Here is a 21,005-nt window from a genome sequence, read left to right on the forward strand (position 1 = left end):
TGGGCAAGAGGGCAGCCTGTGTGTGGCTGTACTGTACTGCAAACTGTACTGAGCCATGATTTTATGCCTAGCAAGTGCTATTTGAAGAAACCTTGCATGGGGCCAGATTTAGCTTCATTTCTGGGAGGGGCAGGAGTCTTCCTTCCCATCTGCCAGACCTGAACAGGCTGCAGAGGAATGGTGTGGTGGCTGAGGGTGAGAGTGACCCCAGAGCCAGGGCCAGGGATCAGGGACAGGGCTCAGTGCCTTTAAACCCAGTGTTTCCATTGCTCAAGAGTCACACAGCAGAGGAGTGCAAGAGGAACATGGAGGTCAGGGTTGCCATTGTCACATAACCATTTTAAACATCTCGCTGAAAAAGTAGCAGTTAGAGTTCCTGATGGCTGCCATTACTCTGTCCTACACATTTTGGTAGTACCATATACAGGGCCTAGGGCTGATGTGCAGAGAGCTGGAAACTCAGTGGGCTGCGAGGGCAAAGCAAAGACAAGTTCTTACCCATGCTCTCGCACAGGCATCTCAAACTAGACCACAAAACCCCATCACCAGGAACCCCTCTCTCATCAAAGCAAGGATGGAGGGACATGGGTGCCCAGGCATTCACATGGCCAGGCTAGGGCTGGCTGAGTTTTCCTGGCAGCAGGGATGGGGCTGGGATTTTTAGGGGCCCCTTCCCAGTGTGTCCTTTCAGATCTGGGTATCTCCTCTGCCAGAAGCAATTTCCACCCCCTTTAATTCCCATGGGGCTTGGTGATACAGGGGGAAAAGTGCTGTCAAAGGTTTTCCCCTTCCCTTCCAAAATGTAAGCCCCTGGGGTCCCCTGCAGGGATTTGGCAGCCACAGGAATGTGTGGGAATACACAGGACAGGGTTTAGGAGTGTGTGTGTTGTTATGAGGAATATCTTGACATCACACTCACCCCAAGTCTCAGAGCAAAATTGCCCATGCCAACCCCCCATATATCCTGGTTTCTCTCAGGTGCGTGTCCTTGTTCTCAGCAGCCTGAAACAAGGGTGTGCCCAGAGTCCCTGGCGAGGGATGAGCACAGTGCTGCAGTATTAGCTGATATTGTGCCTTTTAGGGCGTGAAGGAGTTAAAGTTTTCAGATGGAAAGCGAACTGAAGATCAGACTAGCAGCCTGGTGACCTCCCGCTGCTGGGACAGCAGCAGCTCCAGCCAAGCCCGGCAGTTCCATCCATCCATCCATCGGCGCGGTGGGGCGGCGGGGAGCAGTGGCGGTAGGTGCGAGGGGCGGCGGGGCCGGGACCTGCCCTCGGCCCGCGGGACCCCCGGGCTGGGGCCGGGCAAGGTGGGAGGGAGCGAGCTCCGTGGGATGGAGGGAGGGCATGGACAGCTGTCCCAGCTCTGCTTTCAGAAAAGGAGTTGTTCAAAGCGACCTTGTCCCGACACTGCACGGGGAATCGTGATTTCTTGCCTTTTGGGACACCCGGTCAGCAGATACCGAGAGTTTGGGAAAAGAATCGTTTTGTAGTTGAACTCCTTGCATGCAGCAGGGGAGGGTTGCTGCACTGTGGATTCATTTCTCCCTGATGAGGAACGAATGACAGCTGCATTATTTAATTCTGTCCTCTGATGATGATCAGAGATTTACCAATAAATGCAAAAAGCAGCCAGACAGTTTACAGTTTCTAAATAATGCAAGATTTTTATATAAGTAGAAATTGGGTTTTTTTTCCCCTTGAATTGAAAACATTGTGGTCTGATTCTAAGTACTATAGCCTGTTGCGCTGAACTGTCTCTGTGGCTCTTCAGTTTATTGAGCCATAGCAGATTCTCTGGTTAAAAGACAAAGTGTCAGTAATCTGAAAGTTTATTTTGTAGTAATAAAATGGTATTGTTTTACCTAAGGAATTGCATAAACATTTCTCATATAATTTACATTGTAATGTAATCATTTTACATGATAGATTTCTCTTATTCAGGAAGCATGGTTAAATCAAGTCATGATAATTTCTAGTGAAGAAACAAGGCTTACTTAACACAGTTAAAAGAAAAACAGGAAGACCCACAGTCCTATAAAACTAAAACCAAAGTAGTATTCTGTTCTCTTCATTGCAAGAATATCCTCAACACTTATGGCATTTTATGTTTTTCCTTAGAAAGAAATCAGAAGACATATTTCCCTAAAATTCAAGACTTTTTTAAAAACCAAAATGCTCTTGGGATGGTGTTTGAAGGAGATTGCCAGGCTGCTCAGCGGTAGTTTCTGCCCAGGCGAATGGAAGTGCAATCACAACATTTCAGTTAGAAAAGCCCAAATTGCTCTTTACTGGCCTCCCAGTTACTAGAACTTGATTCCCCCAAGGTACTTTCTGGCCAGAGATGACGTTCTTGATTTCAGAAATGCAGGTCTCCTGGTAATTGGGTTTGATTTATTCTTCCGTATCACAGAGAAGAAGTCAGTGTGATTCTTTGGAAGTATGAAGTCTTCCAAATGCTAACGTGTGGGGAGAAAGAAAACAGCAATTTTTATTATCTTCTTAACAACAGCCCACAGGAATGTGCTTTGCAGTGAGTGCAGCTTAGAAGTTCCCCTGCTTCAGCTCTGGCCTTTCCTGAGGGCTGCTGGCACAGCCAGGAACTCCTCTGCTGACTGGCCAAAAATCCATCAGGGGAAGCAATAATCGAAGAGGGGGGAAAGGAGGCCGTGGGATACATTAAGAGGCGAGCTCTAAAAAGTCATTAGTAGAAATGCAGTGGGGAGCCCCACTCCTGAGGCCACCCCAGAGACAGCCTGTAGCTGCTTAGTAAGATCCATGGGGGATCTGGAGCATCTCTGAGGCCAGGCAGCACCTGACTTAGGTGACATTACATGGTTCCCTGGTGATTTGTCTCTTAGGACTGCTGGGAAGTGACACTGTATGCTATGGCCTTTGTCATTGACTTAACGCCTTTCCACAATGGTGGGGTCTGCCCCTCTCTCTACAATTGATGTCACACAGAAAATGTCCTAAGGCAGGTGGCAATTTGTCTGAGGGGAGCAGAACCTGCCCAGGCTGGTGAGGTTTATTCAGCAGGGACATGATACTGCTCTCATTGAAGTGGAGAATAAACTCCCATTGATGTTTTTCAATCACTGACAATTTTCTGTGGACTCTCGATTACCACTGCAGCCATGCCCAGAGTGTGCGGGCGGGGGGTGCACAGCGTAGAGAAGACTGCTGTATCCTGTTTTTGTAAAGGGCTTTTCCTCTTAGTAGTTGTAGTGAAAACAAACATGTGGGAGAACAATGGGACTTTTTTTTCTGTTTTCCTCTATATTTTTAAATACAACAAAAAGCCTATTAGAATTAAATAAAGTGCGTTAACATAAAAGGGATTCCTATATGTTAATGAGGAAAATAAGCGTAATTACTTGAACATACAATCACAAGCACAAAGGTCATTTGCCTTCTTGATCTCAGCCTGTGTTTTTGCAGTTGAAAGCCTATTCATTAAATACCTGTTAAAAAGGGTACTGGTAAAGAACAATGCCTATGCCATAAAGTTGTTATCTGTAGGAGAGTTCACACCCCAGAGAAACACCCTTGCATGCTGCTGGGCACTCTGCAGGCTTTGGAGTTGGCTGCTCAGCAGGGACCAAAGGGGAATCTGCAGAAAGGATTTCCTTCCTTCAGATAAACGCAGAGGTATTGTATTTGTTGTGTCTAAAATATTTTCCAATGAGTAAACAAAGATAATTCTAGTTGCTGTAAAAAATGGAAGTAATATTAAGATGTTAATGCTTTCTAGGAGTAAAACTTGGAATCACTGTTCATAGGATGAATTGCTCCCAAGAAAACAGGAACTAGAGTGAAGTACAGTATGTGAGGGTGGACAACTGCCTTCAACTGTTCCCATTTAAATTACATGTGTTTAGAGAAAAATCTGACATTGATGCTTCCTTCCATATGAGAGGTGGAGTATCTAACTGTAAGAGATAGTTAAGGGTACAGTTAGCTGTTCACAAGGTCAAATTATTCCTGTTTGAGCATGTATTTCCCTAGTGTGTGGCTGCTTAGCTGCAGCTTTCTGCCATGAGTCACTTTTCCCCTGGGAAGTGGAACCCTGCCTCTGACATTGCTCTCTCCATGCAGGTGCTGCAGCTCACAACCACATCTGGCCTTGACCTTCCAGCAGTAGTAGATCAGGATCCCGAAGTCCTTCACTACAAGGTGGGTTCCTGTGCCATAGTCATCATCCTCCTTGCTGCTCTCCTTTTTCTTGTTGTCTTTTCTGAGTGGCAAATATCACACTGAATGCAGTTTCCAAGTGCGTTTTTATGGAATGAGATTATTTATGCTACTGAAAATGTCCAATACTCCTCTCACAGAGTAACTTGCACTTGACTTTTTAAAGATACAATATCCTGGGCTCTCCAGGTATCACAGACTTAGTTTCACTTTATTGCAGGTTAATAAACTGGTGTCACTAGTTTATTAAAAAAGGGCTGCTTGTCATTGTTTCTTGAAGTGCAGCTGTGTGTGGACACGAAGTTGAGGACACCTTCCAGACCCCATACATCAGTGGGCAGGTGGGAAAGGCTGAGGAATATATTGGTAGGACCAGATTTCATCCCACTGTGTTTTGTTTGTTTTGAGGTCAAAGTACTTTGTGAAATCAATATTAATTTGAAGGGATTATTTTAAGAATGGGAGAAAGGGATAAGGTGCTATAATATCAAAGTACCACATTGAACAGTATTTGGAGTGTAAGATTTTGGATTTATTTTGAAACAACATATCCTTTCAAGAACTGTTTTGCTCTTATGCAGTTCTAACACATACTACAAAGTCAAAAAGAACAGTTTAGAAGCGCCTGAAACCAAGGGAAGCAGCTTTTTGCCATCGTTCTCCTGAGAACTGTATGCATCATGGTTTTGGCTCCAAGTCATAGTGATGCTAAATTTAAAAATCCTTTCAAAACAGGGCTCAACCTTTCTCACAACTCTCTTCATAAAAAGCTCAATGTTGAAGTGATAATGTTCAGAACAAAGAACATTTAGTATAAACATTTAGCTTGTACTAAATAAATTACACTTGGTCTTACAGTCACGTTACTGGTGACAGCTTGTACAGCCTGCACCCTTCCCCTGTAATTCACCAGAATGAAGCAAATATACATTGTTTGGAAAAATTTCTTGACTTTTGTCAAAGAGCCCAACTGCTGTCAGCAAACATATTGTGGGAATATGAATCTAGAAACAAACAGATCATTAGAGGGTGAGTTAAGGTTTTGAGATTTAATTCTAAACATGTTGAGTGACTGAACCAGAGATGTGCAATGCCAGAAAAACTGCGTACCAAAAGGGTTTTTTTCTTTAATGAAAGCTGGTATTTTTATTGAATACAAAGTACTTTGGGTGACAAAGATGGTTACGTATGGAAAATATTAAGTTTTGCTTGTTCTGGAGAATTATGAAGATCACTTGATTAGAAGTAACGTTGTGCCAATGCAAGTTTAACATTCTTTCCTTGTGGAAATTATTCATCCATTTACAGAACTTTATTAAAGTACAATAATTTTCCAATGTTAAAAAGAGAATGTATACAGAGGATCTCTGCTTGGATAGCAAGTAGTGATCTGGGCTTTTGCAGTCACATCTCTGGTTGGATATTATCCGTGCTTTGCCCTGTTACAACTGTACCAAGGGTTGAGAAAATGAAACAGCTTCCCCAGTCACAGCATCTTTTTTGGGAAAAGCCCAAGCTGAGGCTGTGGTACTGTCCAGCCTTCTCTGACTGCCAGAGTCACTTGGGTCAAGGACCATCAGGAAGGCAGGGAGCCAGAGGAGCTCTTTGCAGGCCTCATGAGAGGACATGTAAATCATCTATGGAATCCTGAGAGGGCACAACTGTTCTCAGCCTTTTAGAGAAATGTAGTCATGTCGGGGCAGGAAGGAGGAAGGGAGCCAGGCCCCATTCTCCAGCATGAGACCCTACGTCCCTTGGGATGGACTAAGTGCCTGCAGTCAGGCTTGGGCCTCTTCTGGGCTTTCATTCTTGTGACACATCTTGAAGGCCTCCCCCGTGTCTGGACACATCACTGTAGAACGGATATCCTCATCTGCCCCAGCCCCTGTTCTGCAGGGACAGCCACAAGGCGGTCTGTGTCCTTGTGTACTTTGGCAGATACTGGAGTTTTGCTCTCTCAGGGAAAAGCTGCTTTGGTCTCTTCCCTTCCTATAGCCAGCTACTGTCTTGGCCTCACTGCTCTCTCAAAGGCAGCCTGAGCTGCTTTACTGTATTTGAGAGGAGAAGGCTACGGTGAGGGAGCAGCAGGACATCTCCACTTCAGAGTGTACCATGAAGCCCATGCAGATGTGGAAAACTTCAAAACTGGCTCCTCTGTCAGGCGCTTATCCCTGGAGCCCTCTCTTCAGGCAATAGCAGCTCTGCCATTAATGGTTATCTGCACAGTGTTAGTATAATGAGAAAAGAATATCCTTTGAGGTTGTCAACCTTGTCTACCCTTTAGCACATTCAAATACATCCTGGATTTCCCTAAAATTCAAGGATTTGCTTCCTGTGATTTTTTTTGTATCCCACTGGCACCATTAACCTGAATACAAATAGGAAATTATAAGACATTTCCCAGAGTCTTTGACAAAATAGCAAAACACTTTCTGTCTCAGGAGCAGAAAGATACTTTTTATTGGAGTAAATGCCCCTGCAAAACTGGCTGCAGCCCCATGAGCTGCTTTTGGCTGGGGCCCTGGGGTCGCAATGGAGCTCAGACTTGGAGGTGGCTTCAGCTGCCCCTGCTGCAGAAGGATCCCTTCATGACCATGTGCCAGAATTTTTCTCAGTGCTGTCAACACACCTCCTCTTGCCTGGCCCTTCTGCTGTGCTGTCTGCAGTGTGGTCAGGCTTCCAGTTATTTCAATACTGTGTTTTATATGCTCTTAATTTTATAACAAGATAGAGGTTGATCAATACTTTCTGCTATTTCCTGCCTTCTCTCACAGCACTGGTTCAAATAGGTATTAAATCAAAAACTCCAGCTCTCTCTGTGAATCCAACCCCAGCACTCAGGGTATGGCTATGAGGGATGCACAGGATGTGCCAATCCTCATCTCAGGGTGAAGGAACATCTTTTTGCTGCTCTTCATTTCCCTCTAGGAGGGAGCACTGGTGAAGGAGCAGGCTGCAAGAACACGAGAGCACTGCCCGGAGATTGTGGGCTGTTGCAAAAAGATACCAGACAATAACTTAAGAAAATCTGCCCATTGGAATTGGAGGTTCAGAAGTGCTAATGGCCAAGATAACATGTTCTTTATTGCAAACAGGCATCTGCAGTGGCCTCAAAGGCCTGGATATCTGACTGCCCTACTACATGTATCAAAACCCCTCTTCGGAGTCTCAGTCCCAAATCCAGTCTCTAAAGCCAACAGTGATGGTATCACATTCGTTTTTCATTTCTGTGTGGGCACTGTGCCCATGCAGTTATAACACAGCTGAGTCTGATTTTCATATAGTTCATTGTTTACTTATGATTTACTATAAAGTTGAGCTTGTCTTATTTATGAGCAGCCATGAAGATATGGGATTTCATCCACTGGGTGATGACTCATTCATTGGGTTGGACTCTTTAGCTCCTAATACGTGACATATTTTGGACTATTAGATGAATAGCATTTCTGCACTGAGCCCAAATTAAATGAGGTGAATGGAAATAATTAGTTGTTTGTTTTTAAAATCATGTTTGTAGCTGGGTTTGTGCTCGTTCAGCTCTGGGCTCGTTCTAGCAGTGTGCACAAGGGCAGGATGAGTTGCTGTACGCTATGGTAGAGAGGTGATGAGCAGCATTTCTGAGTCAGACGTCTAAACATGCCAGGGGCGACTTTGCTTTGTTTCTCTTGCAACAAGGAAAAGCTTTGCGGTGATGGAGCATTTGATACTTTCTATGAACTTTAATGACTGCAACATTTCTTGTGCTGCTGCAAACAATTTGAGAAGCTAATTTGTAAAATCACTCATAAAAATCTCATGTTCTTTCTGTAATAATAAAACTCCTCGGCTGGAAAAAGAAATACAAATCCTCAGAAAGAGTAGCTCAGCAGGAGTGTACTTCAGCCGCTCTTGTCTTGGGCATGCTCTCCCCTCCTGTGGGTGCGTCATGCCCCATGAGTTCAGCAGGAAGAATTCATGCACAGGCAGAAACATCGCCCCCGGTAATGCTCAACTACATAAGGAAAATGAAAAGTTTTTAAAACATTTTCCCCCTGTTCCTACCCCCAGCTCTGAGGGATGGTACCAGGACCATGGGAAACGTCGGAGTAACTTTGTCGCAGTGAGCGGTTGCTACAGCTTACAAGTTTTTACAGCCAGGAGCCCTGCCAGCAGAAATTTATGCCTCCATTTCAGCAGTAACGATGCTTCCCAGAGCTGTCAGCCGGCAGCGGGCTGGGAGGCAGCAGCGGGGCGTGTGGGGGACTCGCCATGACATAATCACATTCCTGCGGCATGAGAAGATACTCCCAGGCCGCAGCAGGGGCAGCACAGCCCCTTCGCTGCTCCCACCCCACCACTGCAGTTCTCAAGGCCTGAAGAGTGCGAATGAACCCATCAGCTGCGCAGGCTTTGTGTGATTTTGGGGCAGAGTGGCTGGAAAGTTGCCCATTGGAAAAGGATCTGGGGATGTTGGTTAACAGCAGCTGAAGACGAGCCCAGGTGTGCCCAGGGGGCCAAGCAGGCCAGTGGCATCCTGGCTGTGTCAGCAATAGTGTGGCCAGCAGGACCAGGGCAGTGATTGTCCCCCTGTACTGGGCACTGGTGAGGCCACAGCTCAAATCCTGGGTCAGTTTTGGGCTCCTCACTGCACAAAGACATTGAGGTGCTGGAGTGTGTCCAGAGGAGGGCAGGGGAGCTGGGGAAGGGGCTGGAGCACAGGTCTGCTCGGGACTAGCTGGGGGAGTTTAGCTTGGAGAAAAGGAGACCTGGGGGAACCTCATGGATCTACACCACCTGAAAGGATCAGTCTCTTCTCCCAGGTGTAACAAGTGACAGGACAGGAGGAAGCAGCCTCAAGTTGCACCTGGGAAGGTTTAGATTGGATATTAAGGAAAATTTCTTCACTAAAAGCACCGGAATGGGCTGCCTAGGCCAGTGGTGGAATCACCATCCTGGAAGGTTTTCAAAAGCCATGTAGTTGTGGCACTGAGGGACATGATGGTGGTGGCTTGGCAGTGCTGGGCTAATGGTTGAACTTGGTGATCTTAGAGAGATTTCCCAGCCTAAGCGATTCTACGGCTCTATGATTTCACCGTTGCGGGGTTTTTTGGTAGGGATTTTTATCAAATGAAACCAATAAGGAATTTTGCTAGGGCTCGTCCGGCGCCGGGAGCGGCGGGGCCGCCGCGAGGGCCGGGCCAAGCGGGCTCCGTGGTCCGGCAGGGGGCAGCAGCGCCAAGGGCTTTGTGGGGCCCTGAGCCCGGAGGGGGCACGGAGCCCGGAGGGGGCACGGAGCCCGGAGGGGGCACGGAGCGGCGGGCACGGAGCCCGGAGGGGGCACGGAGCCCTGAGGGGGCACGGAGCGGCGGGCACGGAGCCCTGAGGGGGCACGGAGCCCTGAGGGGGCACGGAGCTCTGAAGGGGCACGGAGCCCTGAAGGGGCACGGAGCGGCGGGCACGGAGCCCTGAGGGGGCACGGAGCCCTGAGGGGGCACGGAGCTCTGAAGGGGCACGGAGCTCTGAAGGGGCACGGAGCCCTGAGGGGGCACGGAGCGGCGGGCACGGAGCCCTGAGGGGGCACGGAGCCCGGAGGGGGCACGGAGCCCTGAAGGGGCACGGAGCGGCGGGCACGGAGCCCTGAGGGGGCCCTGAGCCCGGAGGGGGCACGGAGCGGCGGGCACGGAGCCGGGCTGGGCTCGCAGGCACCCCCTGCCCACTTCATCAGTGGTCCAAGGAGCCGTCAGAGCGGCTGGATCTGCCGGGAAGGGAAGCCGGTCTGCCACCCCTCAGACAACAAAGCCGTTCTCCAGTCGTACTTGACCGGTTGGCAGCTGCTACATCACTCCCTGCCACTTCGCTACTGGAACTTTGCTGCTGTCAAGGAACCCGGGAGAGAATTTCTGCTTTGCAAAAGGAAAATTTGCAGTTGCTGTGAGAACCGCAGAAAACTCAGCACACCGCTGCCGAGGCTGGCGAAGGAGCAGGAGGAAGGCTTCTGTGGAGCCAAGCCTGCCACAGAACAGAGAACGGCTCATCCATCTGTGTGGAGCTCCCAGGCTCTGGGTGTGGCTGTGTCACGGTACCTGTGCCAGCTGAGCACCAGCAGCACCAGTGTGTTAACAGCCAGATTGGTGCTTTTCCCACAGGACCAAAGTCTTTTGCTGTGGGGTCTTCCTACCTGCTGCTCCCAGAGAGATGGATATAACACAGGTGTGCTGGCATCTGCCTTGCTCAGCCCCATGCTTTAGGACACAGTCATACCAGCTGCTTGCCAGCCAGCAATGGCAGTGCCAAGGAACTAAAGTCCATGCAGAACAGAGGAAGAGTTTTACATACAAAGTTCAACCAAGAGAACGTATATCCAGACGACAATGGCTGTGAAGAGAGCAGAAGGAGACTTGTAGGTACACCTGGCCCTCCTGGTGCATCTTGCAATCTGGGGGCTGTTTCTGGTCCCTAAAGGAGCTGCTGCTTCCTCCCTCTCAGGCTTGAGCCTTAGAGAAGCCAAAAGCAAACAAGGGCCCCCAGAGGCACCTGGGCAGTCACCATGCTGTGCCTGTGCAAACATCCAGTGCCTCTGAGAGGGCAGTGGTGATAACCCAGAGCTTTGCAGAACTCCTGCAGCCCTGCACTGATGACATCCTCACTGCCATGACCCTGTGGGGCTTCCACATAGTACAACTGGCCCCAGCTGGATCGGATCACCCCCATCCTGCTGCAAACCATGTTATCACCAGGGCTGTAAAGATAAAACCACTTACCTGGGGCTGCTCTATCTTTAACTCACTCTTCCCTCCCCCTCTTACAACCAGTATTGCAGCAATGAGGCAGCTGGAACTAAGGCACAGTGGCCACCTCAAAAACAGTTCTCAAACAATGGCCCAGCCCTGTTCCTCTTTTACATTTGGCTCTTGCTCACTTTGATTGTAGGACTGGGCTTGCCAGGGCTCTGGTTTTCCCCTTCTGCATCATACCAGGCTCTTGGTTGGTGTTTTAGCAGGTAGGGAAGTGACAATACTTACAAAGTTCCTTGCTTGGAGTGCCACACCAGATGGCTGAGCTGAAGTGCAGCACCAGCTGCTGCAGTGGCTGAATTGCCCTTTGAAATACACAGCTCCTTGATTGAAAAGGGTCTATCTTTACTTTTTTGTCCTTTTCAATTAGATAGCTTGTAACTGGGCTCATTCTCAATATTACCTCCCATTTCAGGATTGCCAGGCACACAAGGAGCAAGAGGTGCCAGCTGCCCAGCTAGCTCCACTGGTAGCACCTTTCTAATGCCACTGTCTGCCATTAGTATCCCTTCTAGTCTTTTGGGCCTGCTTCACAAAATCCAGGAATCGTCATTTGAGAAAAGCAGGAACCTGGGAATTGCAGGTTTTGCTCTACAAGCCAAAGGCTGAGCTAGAGCAAAGTGAGGATCCCCCTAGGGGAATCTCACATTTTTTAGGGAAAGTATACAGCCAGAGAAGATCCTAGGAACTGGAATTGGTAAGGCACTGACTGTGCCATGGGTGATCTATTAATCTTTCTTCCTGCCCTGTTTTGTCCCATCTGAGAACTCCAGTTTCTTTGGACAAACCCTTGCTGAGTTGTCCCCAGACACCCAGCCCCTTAGTTCATGCAGTACCCTACACACAGCTCAGGGTTTTCCAAGCCTCCATCTTCCTCCTGCCCACCCTGGGGTGGTGTCTTCCATTTGTTCCGGGACAGTGGCAACACCCTGCCTTTTCCCCCTGCTGGTGCTTCATGAACCCACACACCCGCCTTTCCTCTTTGAGGGTGTTGCTAGGCAGAGCTCAGCTGCAGGACATTGTTATGCTGCAATATACTCACTAATAGCAGAACTGACTAACAACTATGCAGGGGGAAGGGTGGCTTGAGGCTGGTGGGTGCTGATCAGGCCCAAGTGCTTTTCTTCTGCTTTTTATTATTCCGAATTCTCACCCAAATCAATGTGATGCTGTCCACAGAGAACTCCTTCTGGTTCTGCAACATGTTTAAAACCTTAGATTCCTTTCAAGTAGAGGAATGCCCCCAAACACATGGCCTCACACGTACAAGTATTTATGGAGGAAGTTAAATTCTCTAATTGCTTGGCTGGATCAAGCCCAGGCTGCCAGCACTGCAGTGAGCTGAGCAGCAGAACAATGTACAGCCCTTGTGTCCTTATGCACCAGGCAGGGCTTATCAGCCCGTGTAGGGGCTAATAAAGCAGCTTTCAAATGAGTCAGTAGACTTAAAGCTTCTTTTACGCAAGTCTTCTGTCTGGGAATATTTTTGTAAGAATGTTTAAAAAAGAAAGGAGCATGACTTCAGCTTTTTGCAGAAAGCAAATCCACTTAAAAGTGCTTCTGGGGTTGATTATTTGCCATCATGAGAACACCGTCGTGGGATCAGTAGAAGCGAGCACCACAGTGTCATGCCTTTCCTCTGAAATAGCTGGGATTTTGTGTTTTCACTCACTCTGTGCACTGGCATTCTCACCCCACTGCTGCATCCTGGGGTGTGTGCCAGGAGAGCCAAATAAACTCTCCCTTTGGCTGACATAGGTCAACAATTTTTGTTTATGTTACACAGAAAAGTTTTGGTTTGTTTAAAAGATATACACTGTTCCCCTGGAAAGCGTTCCTTCCTATGCTACATCCAGCTGTCCCAAGGAGGAGTTTGGCTACTCCTCTGAAGTCAAACAAAACTATTCATCTGTATCTCAGGTTACATCAGCTCCTGAAGAGTAACTGGGAAACACTTGGAATTCTGTGTAGTCCATGAGCTCTGGCAGACTTGAGATGTTTAATTCCAACTTTACACTGTCACTCCTGCAAACTCCAACTCACAGAGTAAAAGCACAGAAATTCCAACCCTGAGAAATATGGGTGTATCCTCTTAGGAAGAGAACTCTCATTACCCTGAGTGCAAACACAAGCAGTAAGGTTGGAAGTAAGCAGAGAAAATGTCTAATGAGGCCCGTGTCTGCCGTATCTGCTAGGGGCAGGAAGCCCTGATTAGCTGCACACTGGAGCATTGTGTGGGTTTGTATAGGATCTGACTTCCCAGGTCATGAAATCAGATCCTGAGTTATTTTAAAAATGAGCTGCTATTTCAAATTATTTTTCAACTTCATGTTTGATATGTCAAGTCACATTTATTTGGGTAAGCTATGTTTCGCACGGACACCCACAGTGCAACCATTGCTGCATTCCTGGTGCTGGGGGTGGGGGAGGTTCTGGCTGAGAGCAGGCACTGCTGTGGGGACAATTGCACTGCCAGGCATTGTCCTCAGGTACCAGCACAACTTTGTTTGGATTTTGGAAAGAGAGATACTTATATATGGTGGTGATGAGTATGTGTTTTTTCATTCAAAAACAACTTCACTAAACAGAAGTAAAATTAAACAACCTGCATCAGTTTATCAGTCAAAAAAAATAGATGAACCAAGAAAAAGATAACAACTTCATAACATTTCATGGGAACAAGCAGCAAGGGTATTTTGGACAAATAAATTAGGTGAATTCCAGCATGAGACACTCCCAGGGAATGCCCTGTCCTTGCTCCTCCAGTATGTGCTAGATGGATTGCAGTTTAGTTTTCTCCTCTGGTTTCAGGATAGCAAAAAGCACAAACAACCTTGCTCTTGGGCTGTTTAGGGCCTTTGTCAAAACCAGACCTTTAAATTCCAGCTGTGGGTCTCCCTGGGACTCAAGGCAAAAGCAGCACTGCAAGTTCTGGCAAAACACTGTGTTTGCCAGATGGATGCTTCTTTTGGCACCAGTTTCAGCTTCTGGATACATACATGATGCAGAAAGACATATATATACACATATATAATGCAGCAAGAACTCTGTGCAGAAGAAAGTCCATGTTCTTCCAGACACAGAGAGATGAAAATTGCCCCAGACACAACTGCTACTAGAAGCAACTCTTGCCTGAATAGACTTCCCAAATATATATTTCAATGCAAATTCTAGAACAAGTTATATTCTTCAGCATATTTCCAGAGATTTCTCTGCCTAATAACATCCCTCTCTCTGATTTGGGCTGAACTGCTGCTGCAGGCTCTCATACTGCTGTCTTCCTTGGATAACAGAGGAGGAAACAGAAGATGGAAAAACTCAGAACAAGTTGTATCAAAGGTCCTAGCCAATATCTGTTTAATGTAGAACTTCTTTGCCTTCCATAGAGCTGCTGAATAAGGAAAATGCAATCCATATGATGCAATCCATTTGATTCATGCTTTGACTTGAACAGCTTGGTTTGGCTTCACTTCGTAGAGATCATGGTAACAAAAGAAGATGTTTAATGACTACATAAATTGAGAAGAAACACTTCTATTGTCTTTCAGAACCCAGTAAATAGGTAACGGGTGAAGAAAATGTGCAGTATGTGACACGGGAGGCTGGGAGGACCCAGCTGTGATGCTGAGCCAGGCTCGGTGCTGCCAACACGCAGCAATGCATTTATGGTCACTTAGTCATGAAATTCCTTTGAGTTTCCATGCCTGTGGCTTCTGAAAAGGCAAACCTTTAAGTACTGTGAGCCACGGCTGCTGGATCTTTAGCATTACTGGCTGGGTGCTGGGTTAACGGATGAGCTGCCCCGTGGGGATGTGAGGATTAGCATCTGCACACTGGTGTGAATAAGCTACAATTTATTTTATGGCGTTTGTTATCCATGGCTTTTGTTTTAATGCACAATGCTGTCCTGTGTTTGGATAAGGCTATTATGTGCCAAAAAATTATAAATATTTAAAATCTCCTGATAAATTTCTAAAGCTACCCGGGTGCTATAGCCCAGTTATTCTTTTTCCAAGCCTTTGCCCTGACAGGTCACAAGTTTTGACAGCCCCAGGGCACAAACCTTCAGTGTGCTGCTGCTTTGACAGAAACTTTTGGAAAAGATGGAGGCATCCTGCTGGCTTTTCAGTACATTTCTGCTGAGATATGATGCATCTTCAAAGTCACTTGTGTGAGGTTAGTTGTAGTGTGGGAAAAAAATTGTCATTGCTCCTTGTGTATTAGCAGCACCACTGAAATCTTCAGAAGGTGACATTTCTGTTGCACAGATCCTCAGAGATGTGATAATTAAAGCATGACCTGCTGGGGCAGAGAAAAGTCCTTTTACCTGCAAAGACTCAGCCTGAATGCTCAGCCATGGCTGATTCCTGCTCTAAGAAAAATGTGCAGATGTTGGATTAACAGTTGAAATTAATTCTGATTCTTGTACTCTTACAATCAAAGCAATCTGTCGATGAACAATATGTCAAGCAGAGAGCATGAACAGTGTCCCAAATGGCTGGGATCTCTCATGTATGGCTCATGACTTGGAGGAATCCAAGAACATATCATCACATGAGACTGTGATAAGTTGATTACTCCGAAACAGACCTGACTTCGTTAGTCACCCCATCATGTGCTGTTCACTGATGTCAGTGAAGGCCCATGCTGCAGCTCCCCACACCCTTCTGCTTTTGCAAAACCAGGCTTCAAGAGACAATGACAGTGTTCTTCCTTCCTTGTATCTGCATCAAGCAAGTAAAGGAAGAATGGAATGGAAAGATCTTTGTCATACAGGACAAATCAAAACAAAAAAAAGTATCCACCCCAGAGCATAGTATTGAAATCTCCCTCCCTTTCTGTCTATATCCACACAAATATCTACTCATATAAATATGCACATAAGGTATTTCTGCAAGGCATACATTAGTTCATTTGTAATAATATACAGTACCAAGATGTTATTCCAGCAAGTACAGATTCATGGGTTAGCTTGTTTTTATTTCTCAGTCTCCTGATGAAACTTGAAACATGGGTTCACTTGTGTTAAACTGTCTTCCAACTTCATTTAAAAGGAAACGTATTTTTCAGGTCAAATACGACCCCAAGAAAAATCCAATTACAGAGCAGTACAGAGAGACTCTCTCATGGGTAGATGAGACCAAGCATTGATGCCCAGCCCTGCAGTTGCTGCCACAGCTGGATATCACATTTTTGGCCAAGCAGGTCCCAGACAGGGCACCTCTCCTGATCTCAGTCACCTGTGAAGGCGATGGGGTGCCGTGCAGGCAGAGGCCTGCCTCTCTTCACTTGCAATCAACCAGAAATCTTGATCAGACTGTATCTGTGAGGGTCATCTATGACTGGGAAGAAAGGAACGAAACAAGATCTGTTCCTCAGAGCAGAAATCATTTTGCTTTTTTCATTCTCTTCCCATAAAGCAGTCTTTGTTTCCCAATAATCATGAAAGCAGTCAGGATGCAAAAGGCTGAATTTGGATCAAAAGCCCTGTGATGTGCAGGGAAGGGCAGCTGTGACACAGGCTGCTGCATCCAGACCACCAGCACCCCACCAACCCTGCATGGTCCCAACAGCAACAGCCTTGACTGTGCCACTGCCCTTGTCCTGAGTCTCACGGGGTGAGCTGGGCTTGCATGTCTGTGCCAGAGCTTTGCTGAGCACTTTCACATCTGGTTTTGTGCCTCAGTGCTTCTAGTGGGATGGATGGATGGATGGATGGATGGATGGATGGATGGATGGATGGATGGATGGATGGAGTGGTGGAAAACCACTAAAAGAAACCGCTGTCCTTATGTGTGCAGAGTATGTCATTGCACAGTACATCATTGGGATAAAAATTTTCTTTGCTGAGTCTATGGAAAAAATTACTTTTATTGAAAATTTTAGTGAAATACCTAAGTTAAAAATAGAGGTCCTCGTACTAACTCTGTCTTTTTTCTGCGCAATTCCTATTCACTGCCTTTGTTACAGAAAAAACAATGGCTGAAGTTTCAACTTGCTGAATGGCATGGGCACAAAGTGATATTGAAGAGTGTGCATTACTAGGTGTGTCAGTGAAAAGGAATGGAAATTAAAATATTATAAGCAATCAGCTAATCTGGATGTGGAATGGTTGCTAAGGAGTCCCAGCCCAGGCCAAAGTCAATAAGCAATTAGTATCTATTAAAAGATGAAGTATAGGATGATGGGAGAAAAGTCCTTGAGAAAAGGCTCAGCTCCATGTTTCCAGGCTGCTCTCCCCTGGGCTGGACAAGCCTGAGCTGACAGCAGAGAGCTGCTCGCAGAGGCACAGCCTACCCTGGCTGCAGCATCTCTGTGCCCTGTCACTGGTTTTGCTCTGTAAATAAAAGCTCTCACTTAGTGGCAGATTTTATTTGAATAATAAAAACAGCTTCAGTAATTTGAGGAAAGGGCAGTGACATGCCATGAGATACACTTCAACATTTTAGTATACTAAATCTGACCTCTGATTTCTTTGAGAGTTTTAAAACAGGAGGCAATGCTGATTAGGGAACAATGGAAGTTTAGACTAACTCCTACATTACCTCACCTTCGTATTTGCTTCTTTCTTAATTTATTGTCACCAAATGCATCTAATATAAAGTATTCTGGAGGAAGGATCTATTAGGTCACTGGAGAGAAACCATGGTGTGATGGTTTAGCAGAGGCATTAGAATAACACCCTTGCACATCTGTATTTGAATTTTCTAGCTGAAAATAACCATAGTAATTTAATTTAGACTTTACTGACTGTATTTTAATGGATTTGTTTTCTCTGACAGACACCTGCACCTTTCAGAGTGGCAGCCTTGATGTAAATAGGTGGACACACACACACTTCGCTTGAATCAGCGGAGCAGCTCCCGGTAGCAAAGCCAAGACCGTAAGTGCGTGCTGGGTTAGTGGGTGGGCACAGGCTTCCCTCGGGATAGGGTCACGCAGGGACGCCTCACCGCAGCTTTCAGGGACCCAGTAAGTGTCATGAGATATCTCGGCGACCTGCAAAAATTCATTGTGGAGCAATGGAGTAGCTCTATTGACTCTGCTGTCATCAAATGAGTCAGCGGCAAGTCAGTCTTGTATGTCTACAGGGAGTGGCCCGCCAGGAAATCATTCACAAAAGTGGGGGGAAAAGCGAAGAACCCCCCAAGAAATCGAACCGTAACTGACTGCTTTTAAAGGTTTCTATTATTTATAAAATCGTGTGTGTCGGCACAGAGGCTGCCGTCGCGTTGCCACATCGCACTCCGTGTGAGCACCCTCAGCCTCTCCCGGCGCAGGCTGTGCAGAACCGAATCCCCCCAGCCCGGAGCCCGGGCTCTGCCGGCCCGGCGAGAGGTCACCCACCGTGGCTGCATCCACCCACGGCCGTCACTCGGCTGGCGGCTGACCTGTGTCGCCTGCGCGAGTGGGGCTGTGCGGGTGGGTCGGAGGCTGCACTCCTGTTCCTACTGCGGGTTTCATTTGTCTGTGGGGTGAGGGAGCTGCACCCCCACTGGGCACCAGCGCCAGGCCAGCTGCGATCCTGCCCGTGCCTGGGGGCTGCGCCCAGCCCCGCCCGGCACCTGGGCCAGGTTAAGTGTCGGCCCAGGGTGGTCCCGGTTCACCAAGGGCTCTGCCAGGCCGGGCCAGCCGAGCCGAGCCCATCGCAGGCCGGCCCCCGCGGGCCGCTGCGACGGGGCGCGGGGTTGATGCGGCGGAGGGCGTGCCGCTCCCGGTGGATAAATACCGGGCGGCGGCGCGGGGCCGCGCAGAGCGGGCGGGTTGGATAGCGGGGGAGGCGGCAGTAGTGAGAGCAGGAAAAGGAGAGCGGCCTCTGCTGAGCGCGGCGCTCTTCACTCTCTCTCTCTCTCCCTCCCCGCAGGCGGCCGGGCGGGGCGCGGGCGGGGCGCAGCGGATCGAGGAGGCGGAGCGGGGCCGGCCATGAGCACGCAGGCGCGGGGTCAGGGCGCGCGGAGAGCGGCCGATCCCGACGGCGAGATGCCCGCCACCGAGAAGGACCTGGCGGAGGACGCGCCTTGGAAGCGGATCCAGCAGAACACCTTCACCCGTTGGTGTAACGAGCACCTGCGCTGCGTCAACAAGCGCATCGGCAACCTGCAGCATGACCTGAGCGACGGGCTGCGGCTGATCGCGCTGCTGGAGGTGCTCAGCCAGAAGCGCATGTACCGCAAGTACCACCAGCGGCCCACCTTCCGCCAGATGCAGCTGGAGAACGTCTCGGTGGCCCTCGAGTTCCTGGAGCGGGAGAGCATCAAGCTGGTCTCCATCGGTGAGTGCGTCTCCGGCGGGCCGTTTTGTTGCTTTCTCGTTTAATTGTGTTTTTTCTTGCGCTGGATCATTGCCTGGCGGAACCATGACGAGGCTCAGAGCAATAGGGGCTGCGGGCTCGGGAGCTGAGGGACTTCTGCTGCTTCTGTTTTTAAAGAGTTCTGTGTGCCGTGGGGCTGCCCACAGCCCGGCTGTCGGGGCTGGCAGTGCGCTCCTGTCCTCCTCAGCGTCCCTCATGGTCACTACTTCATAGGTGAAGCTTCGCTTTCAGGTCTTTCCTGAAGAGACCTACTGCCCAGAGCGTGTTCTTTCCATGTGCAGCCACTTCCTCCAGGCACTGATCCCTCCAGCAGCCCGGCAGAAATATGCGGCAGGACGATGCTGCTCTAGCTGGGCGTACCTGGCTCCGGGCACGGTGCCGGCGCCAGGCTCTCACGGCTGTGCGGAAATAGCTGCAGCCGTAGGTAGGATAGGAGAGCGGAGAGACTTTGCTCTCCACAGCCCAGTAGATGATGCCAGTGTTCAGATTAGCACTGATGCCTAAGCGGAGTTGCAGCTTTTGAACAACATTGTACTTTCTCCTCAATCTTTCTGCTGCGATAGGTTACGGCAGGAATTGTTCAAGGAACGCTGCTAAGCCTAGGTAATGGGTGCTTTGAGCTACTGCCAACCAGGCTGGCATTAGATTTGCCTGTCCATGCCATAGTGGAGCGTGCAGTTGGTTGGTAGCTGGTGGTTTGGAGAGAAGGCTGCTGGCATGTGCGGATGATCTCTCATGAATGCATTCAATGACCGTTTGGGGAATAGCTCAGGTGTGGCCACAATTTAGTCTGTAAAGCAGTAATTTGAATGCCTGAGAGATCTCTGGGAAGGAATGTGAATGCCTTTTCTAGCTCTTTGCCGGATAACTATAACTACTGCTTCCTGATGACTCTGGCCTCGTGAATTGCACAGTTGAATTTGTAGTGTGGCTCTTCTCAGTTTTCCTAAATGCTTGGCCAAGGTAAAAGCTGTTTCTCTTCAAAGGCAAGAAAATAGAAACTTCTCCAGTTTGGGAGAGACCTGTCCCTTTCTGGAAACCTGTAGCCGCGTACCCTCTTGTTCCCCTGTGCTAGTGTGTAAAAGCAGCTTTGGACAAGAAGTGAGGACTGTTGGTCCAGAGTGGCCGATTGTCCTCCCTGGGCAGAACAGCTAACTTGCAGCTGGGAATGAAGTTGGTGCTAATTATTTACTTAGAGATGGATTCCCTTTGTACCCAGTGGGGTTCGAATTGCAGCTGCTAATTCCTGGGCTGAGCTTTTGCTAATATCAGAGCTCACCTTTCTGTGGCAGGTGCTGGACTAGCTCCAACGCCAGGCCAGCACTCCCCTCCTATTGTATTGTTTTCCCTAGAAAAATGTTGTTGCTCCAGCTGCTTTCCTCTTTGTCTGTGGAACTTCCCGAGGGTGACGGGCTTGGGAGATCAAGGCTACTCCAGCAAGTCTGGCTTTCAGTGACTTCCGTTCTAGAAATGCTGCTCCAGCAGCACAGCTCCTTTGCACAGTTAGGCTGAACTGCAGGGTATCTGTAACCATTTAAGACATGTCTATTTGTTTTACAGCTTACTTGCTTTGTGTTGATTATTAAAAAACCAAACTCTGAGAAAACTTGAAGCTTTGAGAGAATGGAATGACTATGACTGCTAATGCTTTTGCCATATCCAAGCCTCTCATGAAGGAGTGTACAGCTCCATCAGTGCTCTGCCACCTGAGCTGAAGCCAAGGAGTAG

General features: G+C 48.2%; 1 protein-coding gene across 1 annotated transcript in view; it reads left to right on the top strand.

The window, feature by feature from the left end:
• Positions 1 to 1,205: 1,205 nt before the first annotated feature.
• The window catches only part of FLNB (filamin B), an 88,257-nt gene continuing 68,457 nt past the window's right edge, over positions 1,206 to 21,005 (top strand). Inside the window, exons 1-4 of the mRNA XM_021532436.1 lie at positions 1,206 to 1,238; positions 4,098 to 4,175; positions 17,749 to 17,849; positions 18,831 to 19,238. Of these exons, the coding sequence (XP_021388111.1) occupies positions 18,890 to 19,238 (349 nt within the window). The 5' untranslated portion in view covers positions 1,206 to 1,238; positions 4,098 to 4,175; positions 17,749 to 17,849; positions 18,831 to 18,889. The remainder of the gene's footprint in view (positions 1,239 to 4,097; positions 4,176 to 17,748; positions 17,850 to 18,830; positions 19,239 to 21,005) is intronic.

The sequence above is a fragment of the Lonchura striata genome, chromosome 12 (assembly GCF_046129695.1).
Source record: "Lonchura striata isolate bLonStr1 chromosome 12, bLonStr1.mat, whole genome shotgun sequence".
Lineage (NCBI taxonomy): Eukaryota > Metazoa > Chordata > Aves > Passeriformes > Estrildidae > Lonchura > Lonchura striata.